Raw genomic sequence first — 18,093 nt, 5'->3', positions numbered from 1 at the left:
ATGAGGCACTAGGAACATGTTAGCGTTGATCTCTGAAAAAGGTACTTGCTGCCCCTTTGCGACAAGCTTGCAAGATCTGGTATAACCAGGAGACAGGAGGTTCTCATAGAAGTACTCTGGACTGGGGGATGCAGGTCTTGTTTGCAAAATGAGGGTACCGAGCTCAACAATTTCTCACGCCTTTCTGACTGCTCACATCTGTGGCTCTTGCATAGAGAGCCTCCCTCAAAGCTATACATGTTCATATGATTCACCTTCTCTCTTCTAGTTAGAAAGGAAACTCATCTTGCTGACCTTCACACACTCTCCCAGTGTCTCCCGCTCCACTTGCCATGTCTGTCCTTCAAGATTGAGCTCAAATGTCTCCTTCCCAACAGAGGACCCCAACCTATTACTGCCTTTCCAAGATACTTTCTTAATCTTTCCATCTTTGACAATCAGGGCTTTGAGGGATAATTCTCAACCTCCTGGAGGCCCTTCCTTTTTCTTCCTGTAATATATTATAATGACCCTCCCTCTGATTAAAGAGTGCTGTGGGAATTGTTATTTATAAGCACATAATTATAAATAAATAGTATAAATATGTATAAATACAAATTATAAATAAATTAGTACATATTATTTATAAGGTTGTTGTGTGACAATATTATAAACTAGAAGCTTGTTTTTATTTGTCTGAATACATAGTATAAATTCCCCTACACAAACTTCCTAAAATGTCAAGAAGTGCATTAACTAAAATTATTGGGCCAATTAGAGAAGAATTATCTAATACAATATAAGAATCATCTGTCAAGACGGGAGGCCCAGAGTCTCACAGAGAAGAGAGATGTAAAAATCTAGGGCAACCAGCACAGTTCCCAAGAAGAGGGAGAAAAGGTCTTAATCATCGTGGGTTGGGGTCTGAAGCGTCATAATGACCAAGACAGCTGAAAGTGAGAAGGGAAAACAGGGTGGTGACATTTGATCCCCAAAGGCAGAATGTAGGGCTAAGACCAGAGAACCCAGCTAAAAGACTGCTGCGGTACACCACGCAGTTAGTGAGGCTGTACAGAGGCAGGAGCCAGTTTGCATCAGAGTGGCCTATATGGGGGAGGCCGCTACTTAGTAACAACAACAGTCACAGGAGCTAACATTTTTTGAATGGGTACTACAGAGCAGGCGCTAATCTCGCCTCTTTACACCTTTTTAACACATTTAACAGTCCCAGCTTTTATGTGGAAGAGAACACTTTTAACCCTAGGAGGAGGAAACTGGGACAAGGCCAAGCCACTTGGTGGAGACAACCTCATATTCTTAGCTACTCTACTCTGCTGCCATCTAGCACCACAGAAGCCCCCACCCCATTACTACGGAGGGTTCCAGAACTCTCTTCCCACCAAATGCACCTGCTCTGTTGCCAAATAGTTCTATTACTTTGCTGAATATTCCTCTTTTTTGACACCTTGAGCAAGGCTACTACTACTCTTGGAGTTCTTGCCAGCTCAACTTCCCTCATATAAATGTGTCTCCAAAAAGAGGAATGGGCACAATGTAATTTTTCATGAGTCCTGTATCCTATGAAGAAGGCCCTGGTCAACAGTCTCTTGAATACAAGGGCATGCACCAAACAATATAAAACCAAAGATGTAGTAAGTCTAGGATAAGGAAAAGGGCTTTAATTAGACTTTGTTTTAGAAGGGTACAAACAGTCTTCCCTTTGGTATAGAAAATAAAGAAAACAAAACAAAAATACTTTTGTTAATTCAACTTATCAGCTTTACTTCTATAAGGTAATGGGCTGTATCTAGTAGAAAATAAAGGGAATACCAGATTGTCAATTGTGACATACACCTTCCTCTCTCTGTTTGCCCCTCTCTCTCTCTCTCTTTCTCTCTCTCTCTCTCTCTCACACACACACACACAACTTTCAAGTGTTGTTGTGCTGAATAAAGTCTCCAGACCAATCAGAAATACCAGAGCACCACCTCTGAGCGGCACCTCTCCAGAGCATTAAAAAAGAAAATACCAACAGCTTCCTTTATTCCTAGATAAATAATGAAGGCAAATGGTAAAGCCACTCGCTTCTCAAAAAGTAGTGCACATGACTGAATCAAAATGAGAGACGGAAAGCACATGGTCCTGAGCTTACAGGCAGCATCTTTCCTGGATAAAGTTGCTTATTTGCCATGCAAAATTCAGGCCAATCGTCTTTATATAGTCATATCCACAGCCTCAGCCACAGTCTGACATCATGAGTGACCTTGACACAGAACCCACACTCTTGGAATGATTTTTTCCCCATGCTGTCTGAACAGCAGAAAAGCAGTGCTGACAGGTAATTTTAAGACATCACAATAGCGAGTCTGCCAAGGTGAATGTTTCCTATCTGCTTCATTTAGCTGACCTCATTTGCTATAATTTGAGGCTAATCCCTATCTAATTCTTACTGGGTTACTTGCTTGTTTACTATCACCATTGTCCTTGGTCTCTTGCCATCTTACAAACTCTAGCCCGGCCCCAGATTCCTGTAGGATGTCTGGTTCTTGTCATATCACAGTGCTGGGACGGCAGCAGGAATACCGACATACCTTCAGGCTCACTGATGCCATGGTCTCCCCTTCACTTACTATTAGGATCTTTGGAGGGCCAGTCACCCAGCATCCCGAGGAACAGAAAGCCAGCCATGTGGAAGGGATACCCTCCACTGTGTACTTTACTGAGAAACAGCTGCTCAGTCCTATCGCGTCATAATCAATCCCATGCAATCTCAAAACTAAGAAGTATCTTGCAGGTCAACCAACCACCTCACCTTTTTTATGAACATTTACTTTTCAAAACTGAGGCTTGAGAAGTTAAATTTCCAAGGTGACCATGCTACTTAGTGGCAGAATAAAGATTCTTATTCTTGTTCTTCCTACTAAAGCTGATGCTGATTACCTGGATTCATAGACGAAATCACACAAATGACAAGACTAGTATTTATGTAGCCTTTAGCGTTTACAGTGACCCTTTGTTCTTTTCCACAGAATAATCTATGCAACAGCAATGATAACTAATTAATTAATATTCCATTTTAAATATTAGGAGATTAAACACAAAACTTTTAAAGGCTTATCCAAGTTTTCATAATTAAAAAGGTGGGGGGTTGTAAACTGAGCCAAACTTCCTGCCTGCAAGCACTATACCCTTGAGTAAATGAGCGACTTCTTTATGACTCTCTGTCCTCACTGGTAAATTGGAGATACAACGGAAGAGCGTCTGTTTCAAAGAGGGATTTTTCTTCTTGAGAATTAATACGCAATGATGTGTTGAATGAATAAACCTTTTAGTACCTTGCCTAAACATTTTGTAAGTGGGCCATAAATATCAAGATTTTGTTTTGTTTTGTTACCTTTCCAAAGAAATCCAGGGGCATGACTTCAGGCTTAAGGATAGAGAAGAATTCACTAATATTCCAGGAACTTTTTTAGTTGAATAAAAAAAAAAAAAAATGCAACACTTGATTTTCATCATCACAGAAATACTTCCTGCAAAATGTAGTTAGGCACTTTAACTATCTTGACACAACAAGATATTATTTAATCATAACCCTTCCATGCTAAGAAAATAACAAAGAACTACTTTCGTTTAATGTGTGAAACTATAAACCAAAAAACTGCACCTCTTTATGTATATTAGAGGCCAAAAACTAGATGCAGTAACCGAATATAGCCTCACGGTGGCGCTACATCATCGTGATAAAGCCTCAAACCCTTTAAAGCTCTGCAGAAACCAAAGCGATGCAGGACTGAAACATTCCTAATGTACGAACCAGGAAAGGAATTTGTTCTGGATCCCCACAGTTCTTTTCTACCAACCTTGAGCAATGACCTTGGCATAGTGTCTCAACGAATCCACTGGCAATGTTAACGCACAGGTTTTTCCTGGCATTGTGACAAAATATACACAAAAGATTATTATCCTTAAAAAAAAAAAATGTGGCTTGATCTTTAATGTTGTTATATTCTCAATTTGGATTTGGGCAACAGAGTTTGCATATAAGATAACATTTACCTTTGCCCCATTCACCCACTGTGTATCTTAATTTCATATGTACCTTGGAACCACTTGTTAAACTCCTTTCCATCTCTCAGCCCCAAACTCAGCTTGAAATCTCAACTCTTTAGATCCTTTTCCTCCACTCCCTTTAAGAAGCCAAACATTTTCACTGATTTGTCCTTTATAACATCTCCCACCTCTGTCTCTTTATTTCCTCAGCGGCTTCCAAAGCCACACAGTTCAAATCCTTTTACATGACCAGGCTATTTGTAATAACCTTCAAAATTAGCCTTCGGGCCCGAACTCCCAACCTTGACTGCACATCCTAATTGTTTGAGGAGCTCTTAAAATTACCCGCCTGTTGCGATCCTGATTTAGTTAGTCTGGGGTGGACCCGGAGGTTGGGATTTTTTTTTCAAATCTCTCCAGTAATGATAATAAGCATCCACAACAGAGAACCACTTTGCAAGTGGCGTATCAAGGCAAGTGTGCCACAAGCAGATGAACCTTCTTAAACCATACCAATTCTCTGGGCCAAAAATTTTAAGGATTTCTCATTTTCACAAAGACTGCAAACTGGTGACTTGAAGGCCAAGTCTATCTTACATATGTGTTTTTACTTGGCCTGTTTTAAAATTGTTCAGACCCAACATTTTAAAAATTGGGAGAGGTTACATAAAACCCAGATTTTCTACTGTTCTAAGACTTGAAGGATCTTGCCACACAGGGTGGCTTCTGGTCTAGAGGATAAAGTTCAAATAGAACAAAACATTCACTCCCGCCCTCGCTCACTCATTCTTTCACTCACAGATTTTGGAGCAGGTATTTATTTTGTGTTTGTACCATGCAAACACTTGGAATTCAAAGTCCATCATACTTTAGCCCTACAACAAACTACTCTAAGCAGATGTCTGCCTCCCAATGTTCCTAGTCTAGAGGCTCATTTCCCAAACTCCTCTGCAGTTAGTATGCAACTTCCAGGTCAGATCTGTGAGAAGAAAGCTGGCTGCATTCCATGTCCCTTCTCTGGTAAACTGGAATGCTGACAGAATGGGTAAGCCACAGAAGAGCAACAACAAAAAGGGTCCTGGGTCCTTTGATGGCTTCTTTCCTGGACTGTCTACCTACCTGCTGTTATAAAAAAGAAAAAAGAAAAAAAATCCTTCCGTCTTATTATATTCGGGTCTCTTTGTTTATAGTATTTCACATATACCCCAAACACCAAGCATCTCTCTTTACTCTTTCCCAAGATATACTTTAAATACTCTTGCCCTCAACCTTGGCTTATGCCAAAGTTTCTGTCATTAACCTTCCACCTCCTCATCTCTATCTAAATTTTATCCACCATTCAAGACCCAGCTCAAGTAGCCCCTCTTCTGTGATGCTTGGTCTAGATATACTTGTTATCCTCTTCCTTCCTCTGGTCTCCCAGTGTATGAGTTTCCACGTGGTATTTACCATGTATTATCTTATGTAATAAGCACAGAGCCCTGAATTATGTTTTCACAGCTCTGTCAAACTCTAAGTCCAGAATCTAAGACAAATATTTAGATTGTGCATGGTATAAATAAAGAAAACTATACAGAGTTCCTACACCATTCTATTATATTAACCTTTTGTTGACTAATCATCTGTACTATCAATACATCTTCAATTTGTGATCTTTTCGGACTTCTGAATCTCCCAATTTTAATTACAAAGCTGAGTCTTCCCAATTCTTTCAGAATTTTTTTTCCTTAATATTTAAACTTAATTCTCATTTTCTTTATTCTTGCATCTAAACAATTCCTCAATTCTCTACATACATATTTCTAAGACTAAGCAGTGCATTAAAAGAAACACATTCGAGAGTGAATGGTGGTAAAGAGTCAACTCATAGTACTCTCATATTTGGAATCTGTGAATGTCTAGGACAATATTAGAAGGAGAAAGTAGAAGATACTCTTGGGGAAAGAAAAAGAGAAAACAGAGCCAGAAAGTGAAAACTCTCTGGTCCAGAAAAAAATTAAAGAAAAAGGAACAGGAGAGAAGATTTAGGGAAGAGAAGGAAATCGGGGACAAGAGGAAGACTAGCAACTGAAGGAAAAAGTTATCATAAAGGAAAGGCACATACAAAATGAAATAGCAGTGAAAAACAGTGGAATCCAAATACCTTAAATGCTTCCTATCTGATAAGATGCTCTTAGGAGATTATTATCAACACCTAAGAAGAAAGTACTACTCTACCAACTCTAGGAACACTGGTACATGGGCAGACTAAAAGAAATATCAAAAGTGAGGGAGAAGAGAATTTATGGTAGACCTTGACTATATAGTAGATGGTAAGTTATTCTGGGGATGATTAAAGAAAGACAAAGCCGTATTTCAAATGAGACCTACTCAAATCTCAAATCAAATAAATAATGCCCAGATAAGCCTTTGTAAAAAGAATGACTCCAAGTGTTTTTTATTTAAAGGACAAATCCCAGAAGGTGACTTGGCTTTAGCTATGAAGCTATGTTCTATCTTACAAGAAAGCCTGTGTGAGATCCTTAAAAGATAAGAGGTAATAACATTGAGATAAAATAAAAGAGAACCCAAAGACCTAAAACTATAAAACTCCTACAAAAACATAGAGGAAAATCTTCATGACATTGAACTTGGCAATGATTTCTTAGATATACCACCAAAAGCATAGGAAACAAAAGGAAAATAGAAAAACGGGACTACATCATACTTAAAAACTTTTGTGCCTCAAAGTACCCATTCAAGAGAATGAAAAGGCAACCTACAGAATGGGAGAAAATCTTTTCAAATCATATATATGATAAAGGGTTAATATCCAGAATACACAAGGAACTCCTATAGCTGAACAGCAAAACAAATAGCCCAATTAAAAATGGACAAAGAACTTGAATAGATATTCCTCCAGAGATGATTTACAAATGGCCAACAAATGAAAAGATGCCTCAACATGACTAATCATCAGAGAAATATAAATCACAACCACAAAGAGATACTATCTCCCACCCATTAGGATGGCTACTATTTAAAAAAAAAAGGTCAGCAAGTATGTGGAGAAATTGGAACTCTTGTACATTATTTGTGTGATTATAAATGAAGCAACTGCTATGGGAAATGGTATGAAGGTTCCTCAAAACATGAAAAGTAGAACTACCATGTGATCCAGTGATCCTATTTCTGGATATATAGCCAAAAGAATTGAGAGTTGAGTTTCAAAAGTTTCAAAGAGAACACCCATGTTCATAACAGGGCTATTCACAATAGCCAAAAGGTGGAAGCAAGCCAAATATCCATGCACAGATGAACAGAAAAACAAAATATAATATAGACACACAATGCATTATTACCCAGCCTTAAAAAGGAAGATCCTGTCACAAGCTACAACATGGATGAACCTTGAGGACATTACATTATGTGAAATAAACAAGTCACAAAAAAACAAATACTGTATAGTTCTACCTACATGAGGTGCCTGAAGTAGTCAAATTCATAGAAACAGAGAGAAGACTGGTGGCTACCAGGACTGAGTGAGGAGGAAAGGCAAGTTTCTGTTTAGTGCATACAGAGTTTCAGACTGGAAAAGGTCGGGAGATCTGATTCACAACAATGTGAATATACTTCTTTAAGAGAGAGAGCATGTGTGCGTGAGAAGGTATGGGAGGGGCAGAGGGAGAAAGAGAGAAAGAATCTTAAGCAGGCTCCACACCCAGTGTGGAGATCAACGCAGGGCTCGATCTCACAACCCTGAGATCACAACCTGAGCTGAAATCAAGGATCAGACACTTAATAAACTGAGCCACACAGGCACGCCCAACAATGTGACTATACTTTGCACTAATGAACTGTATACTTAAAAACAGTTAAAATGACAAATTTTGCACTATGTGGCTCTTACCACAATGAAAAAAAAGAAAAGGAAAGAAAAAGAACTCAGGACAACATGCTATTTCTTTAATGATTGCCATCATCAGCGTGGTATCATTGGTACATCAACAGACAGTCAAAATGAGGGTAAAAGCTAGGACAGTTTCTATGTGGACCCATTTTACCTCTTGGAAAAAGAAATCAGTGCCAAGTTAATCCCAGGACCAAATCTCTTCTACCTTCACATTACTCGTGATGGTACCAACCAGTTCCCAGCAGCAATGGTGGCCGACTTTGTGCCACTCCATAGACTTGACTGTGATTTTACATGGCCTAGTTATGAAGACTAAGTACCCAGCTAAGTATTTGCTGCACTAAATCTGAAATAACTTATGTGCAAAGACATCCTTTGCTGGCACCAAAGAAGTTTTTAAAATCAGGTTACAGATGCCCCAAAGATAAAATGCTCATAACAGCTCAGTCACTCAATTTCAGTGGCAATGCCATAATCTGGTATTTGAAGACACTGGATGCTAGAGAGAAAAGGGATCAGCTATGTCACATAGCCATCAGCCTGGTACCAATGAGTCCAATCTAACAGAGCAATGTCTTCCGGGATGAGCTTTGAGAACTTATGTGAGCAGGAAGTCTGCAATGTGAGAAGTAGACATTGCACTATATCCCAAAGGACAGATCTCCTGAGATGCTTCCCTGGGGTGGCACCAGGCTACAGTGCATTCTGCCAGCCCCCCCCCCTTAGAATCACACAGCTGTTAATCTGGCATCAATAATCACTCTCCTTGGACAAGTGGCTACTCGCTAGGCAGTACATTTCTATTCAGGTCGTGAGGAAGAAATCACACTATTCATTTACTAATCTAGTAATGGTTTGTAGGTTTCCTTTAGATTTGACCTGCATATGTGATTACTGTCTAACTTTCCTGGCACTGGAATATATCTTTAGGAGAAAACCAAATCAGTTCAGGCATCTCAGTTGGAATCCCAGCTCTTACACTAGCAACAGTGTGACCCGGGCCAAGTCATTAGCAATGGAGCCTCGGACCTGTCATCGGTAAAACAAGACCAATAACAAGACCAATAGCTCTTCCATAGGGATGTCATATGGATTAAATTAAAGAACCTATATCAGAACCTGGTCCATAATAAATGCTGATGAAAAATCATTTCCCTTCCTTCTTCCTTACTCTAGAGCAGGGGTCAGCAAATTTTTTCTGTAACAGATTGTAAATATTTCACACTTTGCAAACCATCAGTCTCCATCACAACAACTCAATTCTGTCATTGCAGCCCAAAAGCAGCCACTGATGAAGAGTATAGCTGTGTTCCAAGAAAATGTTATTTTAAAAATTAGGCACTAGGCAAGTTATAGTTTGCCAATCCCTATTACTTATACCACATAAGACCCACCCACTAAGTTAATCTTTCATCATTCTGTTGGATTTCATCTGCTCCAGACAGGCCCTCTCCTCCTTTCTTTTCATTTCTTTTACTTCATTTCTTGAATGTTCCACAACAAATGGATCTAGCTCAATGGTTTGACTAATTTTTTCACTTTTAATTTTAGGCCTTGAGAAGCCTGCACTGGAGGTGAACACTCAGACCTGAGATGTTCAATTACTTCATCCACACAACAGGTTGTGGGAAAATCAACCATATTTGAGCAAAACCCCCTTAACTCCCACCGAGATATTGGGAAAGGAACGTCCCTTAGGAACTCATAGAGTTAACAGAGGAATTTTTATTTGAGGAGGAGAATAGGCTGTGACTTATTTCTCAGGTTTAAAAATATTGCTTAATAAATACGTTTGCATTTGCTTGTATATGTGTAAAGAACTTCTTACAGGACATATAAACTAAAACAACAGAGATCACCTTCAATGTGGTGGAGGCCCAAGACAGGGAAAAAGGGAGAGAAAGAGTTTCCCTCTCCCTCTGCGCAACCCCCACTGCTCATGCATGCTCTCTTTCTCTCCAAAATTAATAAATTATATTTTAAAGATTTTATTTATTTATTTGATAGGAGACAGCGAGAGATTACAAGCAGGGGGAGCAGCATAGGAAGAAGGCGAAGCAGGCTCCCCGCTAAGCAGAGAGCCTGATGTGGGACTCGATCCACAGGACCGGAGCTAGAAGCAGAGGCTTCACTGACTGAACCACCCAGGAGCCTCTGGACATTTTTAAACATATAAGCTTTTAGGCCATGTGAATACACTATGTATTCAAAAAAATTAATTCTCCTACAGAATGAAAAAATTAAAAATTAAAAAGAAATCTTTTCCCATTCATAAAACCAGCCCATTACAAGAAAGACTCAAATGTGAGGGGAGGGGAACCTAAAAAGTGTCTCAGACACTTGTCATTCAGGTGTTATCTTGGGGATTCTATCACAGCCTCATAAAGTCCCGAATGGGATAGTGGGCTTTTACATGCCTCCTACCCTGCATTCTGAGAAAAGACAGGAGAACTTAGTACATGAAGGGAGGAGAAGACACACCGCTCTCCATTTGGTGGGGGTGGAATCAGAAGCAGGATGTATCCTTCAGTATTTTATAACTTTTTCATATTAGGCCAACGTTCTTCCCATGGGAGTTCCACGCTCCCTCCTGTCTTGTCTCAGCATGTGCCATATGTATACATTTTGCCCAGCCACCTCTATCTCCTTTTCTATTGAGTTTTTTCTTTCTGCCTTCAAATAAGCTTTAATGTTTTTCTAAGTGACACTTTTATTGGACTTTTCTTTCAACTCTCACCCTTTGCCTCGTATTGCTTTCTCAACCCAATTCCTTGAGCTATATATGATTCTCTCACTTCTTAGTAAACTATAATCCAGCTTCTACCTCCACTCTTTCATTGAGTCCATTTTTCTCTAAGGCCCTCATTGACCATCTCAACCAAATCTAAGGTTGCTTCTTTTTCTTTGTTCTTATTCTTCTCCATTTCCCTGTTGTAGAGAACAACGCTAACATCCATCTTGGACCCCTGCTCCCCCATTTACTTAACACCCGAGAATCTTCTCTGTCATGTGGACCTCTTCCTTACTCCTTCCTCATAACAGCTTGAGTCTCAGTTCCCACCTGTCTTCTCTTCTCCATCTGTCCTCACTCTGTCAGGGGATTCATCTGTTCTCAAGACTATCTAGTGGGAAGGGCAAAGCACATGAAGCACACGACTTATTACCTGGTTACCCTAGAAAAAGTGATTTCATCTCTCTGCAGGGAGAGACTTTAAAACAGGGACTCATTCACCCATTCTATTGATAGTCTTGACTGAGCACTTAGTATGTGCCAGGCACTGTTAGAGGTACATTAGAGTCATTAGCAAACTAAACAGATGAATCTTCCTTCCCTCACAGAGCTCCCATTCCAGCAGGGGGAAACAGTAAACATACTAGAACAATAAACATACCAAACAGAATTATATAAAATGACAGAATACAGTGAGAGCTGTAGAAAAAATTAAAAGGGTTCAGGCTATACCCTTTATTTTTTTAAAGATATATTTATTTTAGAGAGATGAGGGGAGGCAGAGGGGAAAGAGAGAGAATGCTGATCTTACAATCCTGAGATCATGACCTGAGCAGAAACCAAAGGGCAGACACCCAAACGACTGAGCCACGCACATACCTCATAGGTTACATCTTTAAAAAGGTGGTCAGAGTAGGCTTCCCTAAGAAGTTAATACTCCAGCAAGCTCAGAAGAGGTTAAAAAAATTAGAAATGAGAGCATCTATAAGAGTGTAGGCAGAGGGAATTGACAAAGATCCTAAAGGCATGGGTCTGCCCAGCTTATTCTAGGAACAGCAGAGGCCAGTGGGAAGGCGGGGAAGTGAGCATGATAAAGAGCAGGTAGAAATCAGGTCAGAGAGGAAGTCAAGGGAACAGTCTATGTAGGGCCTCTGAATGCAACAGGGGCTGTTGTAGGGTTTTGAGCTGAGGGTTGATATGATCTGATTTATATTTCAAAAGGATCATTCTGGCTGCTGTGCTAGAAAGACTATAATAGGAATAGGATGGGAGCAGAGAGACCAGTTAGGAGGCTAGCACCAGAATGGGAACACTGGAAGCAGGAGAGAAGTGGTCCATTTTGGATAATAAAACCTACCTTGTAGGGCTGTTTGAGAATCCTATGAGAAAATTACTGCAGGTAAAGTGCCTAGTAGATGCCTGATACAAAGAAGAAGTTAAGTAACACCTTCTCTTATTATGTTATACTTGCAGGTAGAATAGGTTCTCTGGGTCACTATAGGTAGATCAAAGCTAGAGTGTGATATCCAAGGTGAACTGACCTGGGGGTAGGCGGCTGCCCCACTGAAGTGATAAAGGGAGGCTGGACTGACCAAGGGGCTTAATCTTCATTTAGCCTTTACTTCATATCCCAACTCCAGGATGGTATTTCCAGTTGCCTACGAGACACTTCCTCTTAACAGTTTTATCATATAATCAATATCAGTGTACCGATTTTTTAAGTTAACTGCCTCACCTCTACCTCAAGCCAGCTACCCATCCAAACACTTTCTTCTATAAACAGATACACCAGTCCTCAGAGGCTGGACACTTGGCTTCATCCTTGCAGAATAATGGAAACAAAACGTGCTACCACTGGAAGCTGGTATTGTGGCCATGATCTGCTTTAAAGATCTCTATTTATAAAAGAAGAAAAAAGGCCCAGCATGAAACACGACTAGCCATGGGTCTCTCCAGGCTTTAAGGATGGAACAAGACTTAGACCCAGTTTTCTGGATCCTCTTCCTTCAGCAGCTTCCCCACCCATGCCTGTCGTACATCAGAGCAGTCCCCTAGACTGGCTGCCACAGGCCAGTTACCTCTGCCCTGGTCCCCATCACAACTGCCATGACCTCCCTCCTGTTACTGTCAACTAAATCTTCCAGAAAGGCTACCGAAGGCTGTGACCTACACTGCTTTCGGTGTGCTGGCTTGGCTCTGAGTTCAAACCCTTACCATGTAATTACTAGCAGGGAGGCCTAAAGCAAGTTTTCTAAGCTTGTTCTGCCTTCACCTCTTCATCTGAAAAAGTCCTATCTCCCCCCAGGACTTAAATAGAATAAGGCATGTGAAGCTCTTATATTGGAGCCAAGCACAAAATTAGAGCCCAAGAAGCATTAGTTATCGTGGATTTTATTCAGTCAATTGCAGAGAAGCTGCCAAGGGTGCTGAGGAAACACATTCTAACTGTCTCATACTGGCCTTAGGGGCCTTGGAGCAACCAGGTCTCTTCCATGTATGGGAACTTTTGCTGCTCTCCGTTCACAGACCTTCCAGTCAGGACAGCTCTCTGAGCCCCCACCCCCAATAAACATGCCCATTCCCAGATCCACCTGTGTTCTGGTTTATGCTCCTCCTGCCTGAAATAGCCACTGACCTTCTCCCTGTCTTAATCCTGGCATTCCCTTCAAAACTCCTCTGAAGGCTTGGCCCTTCACAAGAATTTCCCAGGTAAATCCTGGCTCCACTGACATATTTTTTTTCCAGTACCATAGTATTTACATGTAGTATATATTGATCTCTTCCTTACTGAGACATGGGAGCATTTAGTTAATGGTTTGGGCTCTAGGGCAGGCTGTCTGGTCTCTCTCAGCCTCAGTCTCCTTATCCATACAATGGGGTTAATATTAGGGTTGTTGTGAGAATTGGATACATAAATTCTTAGTAAAAATAATCATTAATATATGTTACTATTACATATCACCATTAACTTTTCCTTAGTTTTAAACACCTTCATTGTCTTCCTCCAGGTTAGCCTGTCCATGTGTACTATACTTAATCTAGTGTCTTAAAATCACTGGAGCTTAAATTATGGAGCTCAGTCCGGAGCTGAGAAAATTCTCAGATGAGAATTTTCACATCTGTCCTCAAAGATTTCATCTAATAATCCATTCTAAAAGTAGAGATTTGGGGTGCCTGGGTGGCTCCATCACTTAAAAGAACGGACTCTTGATCTAGGCCCAGGTCATGATTGAGACCCACACTGGGCTCGGGGCTGAACGTGGAGCCTGCTTAAGATTCTCTCTCTCTGTCTCTCCCTCTCTGCCCCTCCCATCTGCCCCCCCATTTCCCCACTCTCATTCTTTCAAAAAAATAAATAAATAAGAGAAAAGTACAGATTTACCCCAAATATCAACTCCCCATCTCAGAGCCCATGGGCAGTAGACAGTATAGGCACCATGGGTTATTAGCCAGGGACCTCACAAAGGAGAAAGACTGAAAGAAAATAAAGATCCCCCCCAAAATTAGAAACATCTGGTCCATTTCTACAGAGAGTTAACATTGGGAATGGTAAGCTATTCTGGGGTTAGAACAAACAAATCAAAAATCAGTGAGGATAACTGCAACATTCCATTCACGCGTTCCTGAGGCACTGGTGTGTGCACGGCTACTGGTCTACACTATTTTGCATTCCACTCAAAGGGACCCATCATTCATCAGGAGCCAAGTGAGGTGTGAGCAACATCAGCAGAGATTCCCGCACCAAACAGGGACACATCAAGCTTATGCCCAGACAAGATACATACTCTGCCACAGCGCAGTGATCATTGAGCTTTATCTTTTCTTCTTTGAGGAATCAGGCTTATCAAACATGGCAACGCTATTTATAGTGAGGGTGGAGAGGGACTGACCTTTTCCCAGCATCACTTCCAAAGATCAGGTAAGAAATCTTGCAAGTTAAGAAGACCACCTTAGGGACGCCTGGGTGGCTCAGTTGGTTGGACGACTGCCTTTGGCTCAGGTCATGATCCTGGAGTCCCAGGATCGAGTCCCGCATGGGGCTCCCAGTTCCATGGGAAGTCTGCTTCTCTCTCTGACCTTCTCCTCGCTCATGCTCTCTCTCACTGTCTCCCTCTCAAATAAATAAATAAAATCTTAAAAAAAAAAAAAAAAGAAGAAGAAGAAGAAGAAGACCACCTTACCTCTATTTTTTCCCATATGGCTTCATAGTTGTCTTGGTGTTGAATATCTTGCATCAGTTTCTGAATTAAAGCAGACTTTGTGGCAGAATGGCTCTCTTTTTTCTCAGAGGATGCAGCTCTCTCTGACTTCTCGTCAATGTATTTTTTCATACCAGAGAGAGGCATGCACAACTCCTCGTCAGAAAGAATGTCGCTCAGGGGCCCAGACTCCATGCTTTCCCCCAGGGAAGAGGCTATGTCACTGGACGAGCTTGGAGACACTCTGCCTAGCCTCGTGTGCTTCTTCTTGACATGGTACGTTGGATAGATCTCAGAATCCGAGTTCATTTCAGACAGTTCCCAGTCGTCAATATTTTGGATGGTTTCTCCTCTGGGTTTCTGAGGCAGAAGCTTCGTGAGGTTCTCCAACTTCAACGCTAGGACTTCAGTCTGCTTCAGGTGAGAGGGCAGTGCTAGGTACTCATCAGAACCATACCAGGCCTCCACCACCTGGCCATTCCTGGTGACGTGACTTGGGGAGGAGGAGTAACTTTTTTTGCTTTTGGTTTTTGAAAGAAGGGATACTGGAGACGCGACATTGTCTGAGCCAACAGAGGATTCGCTACTTTGAGTAAAAGGCGGAGAGCTGGATGTTTCTGACTGCACTGGCAGTTTGGCATTCCAATTCGTCTGACGGCATGGCTCGAGGGAGGACGTCGAAACGGAATCTGTTTCTGGCCCCTCTACAGCCTTGGGGGTACCTGAAGGAATTCCATTCGGCATGGCTGAGCTCTTCGTGCTCTCAGCTTGGTTGCCTGAGCCCGCCCCCCGCTTCAGAGTTCGGCATGGGGGCACCTCTACTGGGGCCTTGTGTGGCTTTTTAAGTCGGAGTTTCTCTTTGTGGCAGTCACTAAGCCTTCCCAGGCTGGAGGATATTTCCTTGATGTGACTTTTGACGGTGTTTTCAAGATTCCCCTCCCCCACCTTGTGCAAACACTCATAGGACTGGCTGGCAGCAGAAGGGCTGCTGGGGTAGGAAGACTGTAACACCAGACAAAGCTTGGATCTGTCAGGAGGGTCCACCAGAGAGGGGGTGCTTCTGCTCATCTCGGGCTTGAGATCAGCCAGCTGCTTCTTTCCATCAGTGCCTTTCAGATTATTCTTAAAATTTTCCTCTTTAAGGAAAAGCCCTCTTTTTGGCAATGTGGGCTGCGTGGGAGAGTCCTCATTGTAATTAAAGCAATCTCGGATGGATCGCTTGGGAGTTGCATTTTCACAAGGCTGAGGCTGTTGGTTCCTTGTCTCAGGCTGGGAAGAGGAACTGGCTTCTGGCATCACGGCCTCAGGAGGGGGCTGATCGGCATTTGTCAGAGCTTCCCCGGAAGATGATGTTCCGGGCACTAAGCCTGGTGGCTCCTCGACTGTTAAAGCACTGTCCTCCTCACGTCCACCTTTGTCATCTGCTGAAAGAGACACTTGAGATGCCTCCTCACCAACCGCTTTGCCACAGCTGTATGGGTTGGGGTCAGTGGCCACCGAGAGTAACCCAACGCTTCGAATGAGCTCGGGGAACTCCTTTTCCATCTCACTGTAGCTCCAAGAGTCAAAGGGTTTGGTTTTGACCTGGCTAGAGGTCATGTCCCCTAGGCCACCGAGCAAATCCTCACTTGGACTGTAGTCAGACAGTTCAAAAGCAGTAATACCACAATCCAGAGATAAGTAATTTTGAGAGCATTTGATAGTTAACTGTCCTGAGTCATCCACTTCTGTTAGAGAATCAAGCCGGCCCTGGAACAGACAAGGGCAACAGTTTCAGTAAATGCAACATCAATTATACTCAACTGCTGTTCAGATGAAATCTCAGCAGAGGCCACTGTAAAGGTCAAAAAATGCAGCAGTCTCCATTGCTTCTGGTTTAACATACAGAAAAGCATACTGATCAATTATATTGTTTTAAATAGTATCCTGTTCTTAAATATTTGGGGACTTTTCTTTAATCTGGAGAATAGAGACTTGACAGAAACGGTCAAGGTTAAGCCAAAAATATCCATTCTTGACTTAACTTTCCATTTTAAAATAGCCTGTAGTTCATTTAATAAGCATTTCTTATGTGATGCCTTAAGTAATAAAATTCTGGGAACAAAGTAATATTAGAGTAAAATCTCTACGAACTGATCTGCTTTGTGTATTGCTATCACTCCAGCACTTACCACAGTGGCTAGCTTATAGAAAATCCTCAATAAATACATTTAAATGGTATAATTAATTACACTAAGTCTGTCATGTTAACTTTTTATTCACAAATCACAGGAAGGTGAACTACTGAATTTGCACACACCACAGAAACTTTTCAGGACCAGTTCCCATTTGTACCCACCCTTTTGAAGATAAACACAGGTAATCCTGGAGAAAAGTAATGAATACCGAAACTTACCATTTTAGTCCCTGTCTCCTCTCTCTGCATACAGAGTTTTTCTCCCCAACTCCCATTTGTGTGTGTGTTACATACTAACTGCCTCCCTCCCTTGTTATTTATAATTCAAGATAGGCCAGTTTGATTTGAAACCCCCCTGTGCTAAAGAATAGCTTTACAAGTAAGTACTTTTAATTTTTAATCTTTAATTATATAATGAAGGCTTCTGTCTCATCACTAATGCAGTTTTTTTCTTTCTTTCCTTTTTTTGTTTTTTTTTTTTGTTTTTTTTGTTTTTTTTTTTTTTGTTTAAGATTTACTTATTTGAGAGGAGGGGGCAGAGGGAGAGAGAGAACCCTCAAGTCAACTCCTCACCGAGCAGGGTGCCCGATGTGGGGCTTGATCCAGGACTCTGAGATCATGACCTGAGCCAAAATCAAGAGTCGGCTGCTTAACTGACTGAGCCTTCCAGGCACTCCTCATCACTAATGTGGTTTCTAATATCACACAACAGATGAGGAGATTTTTTACTGACGATTTGCTTAAGAAAGAAGGGCCTGAGAATCCTTTTATGCTTACCAGCTAAGAGCTGCTTGATCTGATCTAGCCTCTTAGGAGATGAAGAAAGGAAACTGAGAAGTGAAGTGTTGTTATATCCCAGACCTCTCTTCTACTCAAGGAGGAAGCAGATGAGCAAAGTGAAGCCAGAAGTCATGTGGCTGCTGAGCCCTGTGTCCTTTCAGCCAGGTTATACCAAGATCTGGTCACTCTGGGACTTCACACCGGGTTGTTGTTCATTTGTGCATTTTGCGTTTGGAAATATTCTCTCCCATCACACCATTACCTTGCCTTTATCTCCTACTCCCCT

At 41.5% G+C, this 18,093-nt stretch overlaps 1 protein-coding gene across 2 annotated transcripts in view; it reads right to left on the bottom strand.

Moving 5' to 3' along the window:
* Positions 1 to 18,093, bottom strand: part of AKAP6 (A-kinase anchoring protein 6) — a 461,709-nt gene that overhangs the window by 246,479 nt on the left and 197,137 nt on the right. For both annotated transcript variants that reach the window (XM_059373059.1, XM_059373058.1), the window contains one exon: positions 14,834 to 16,600. In XM_059373059.1, the coding sequence (XP_059229042.1) occupies positions 14,834 to 16,600 (1,767 nt within the window). The remainder of the gene's footprint in view (positions 1 to 14,833; positions 16,601 to 18,093) is intronic.

The sequence above is a fragment of the Mustela nigripes genome, chromosome 13, assembly GCF_022355385.1.
Source record: "Mustela nigripes isolate SB6536 chromosome 13, MUSNIG.SB6536, whole genome shotgun sequence".
Lineage (NCBI taxonomy): Eukaryota > Metazoa > Chordata > Mammalia > Carnivora > Mustelidae > Mustela > Mustela nigripes.
Note: the sequence above shows the minus strand (reverse complement) of the source record. Positions and strands in the feature narration are given on the sequence as shown.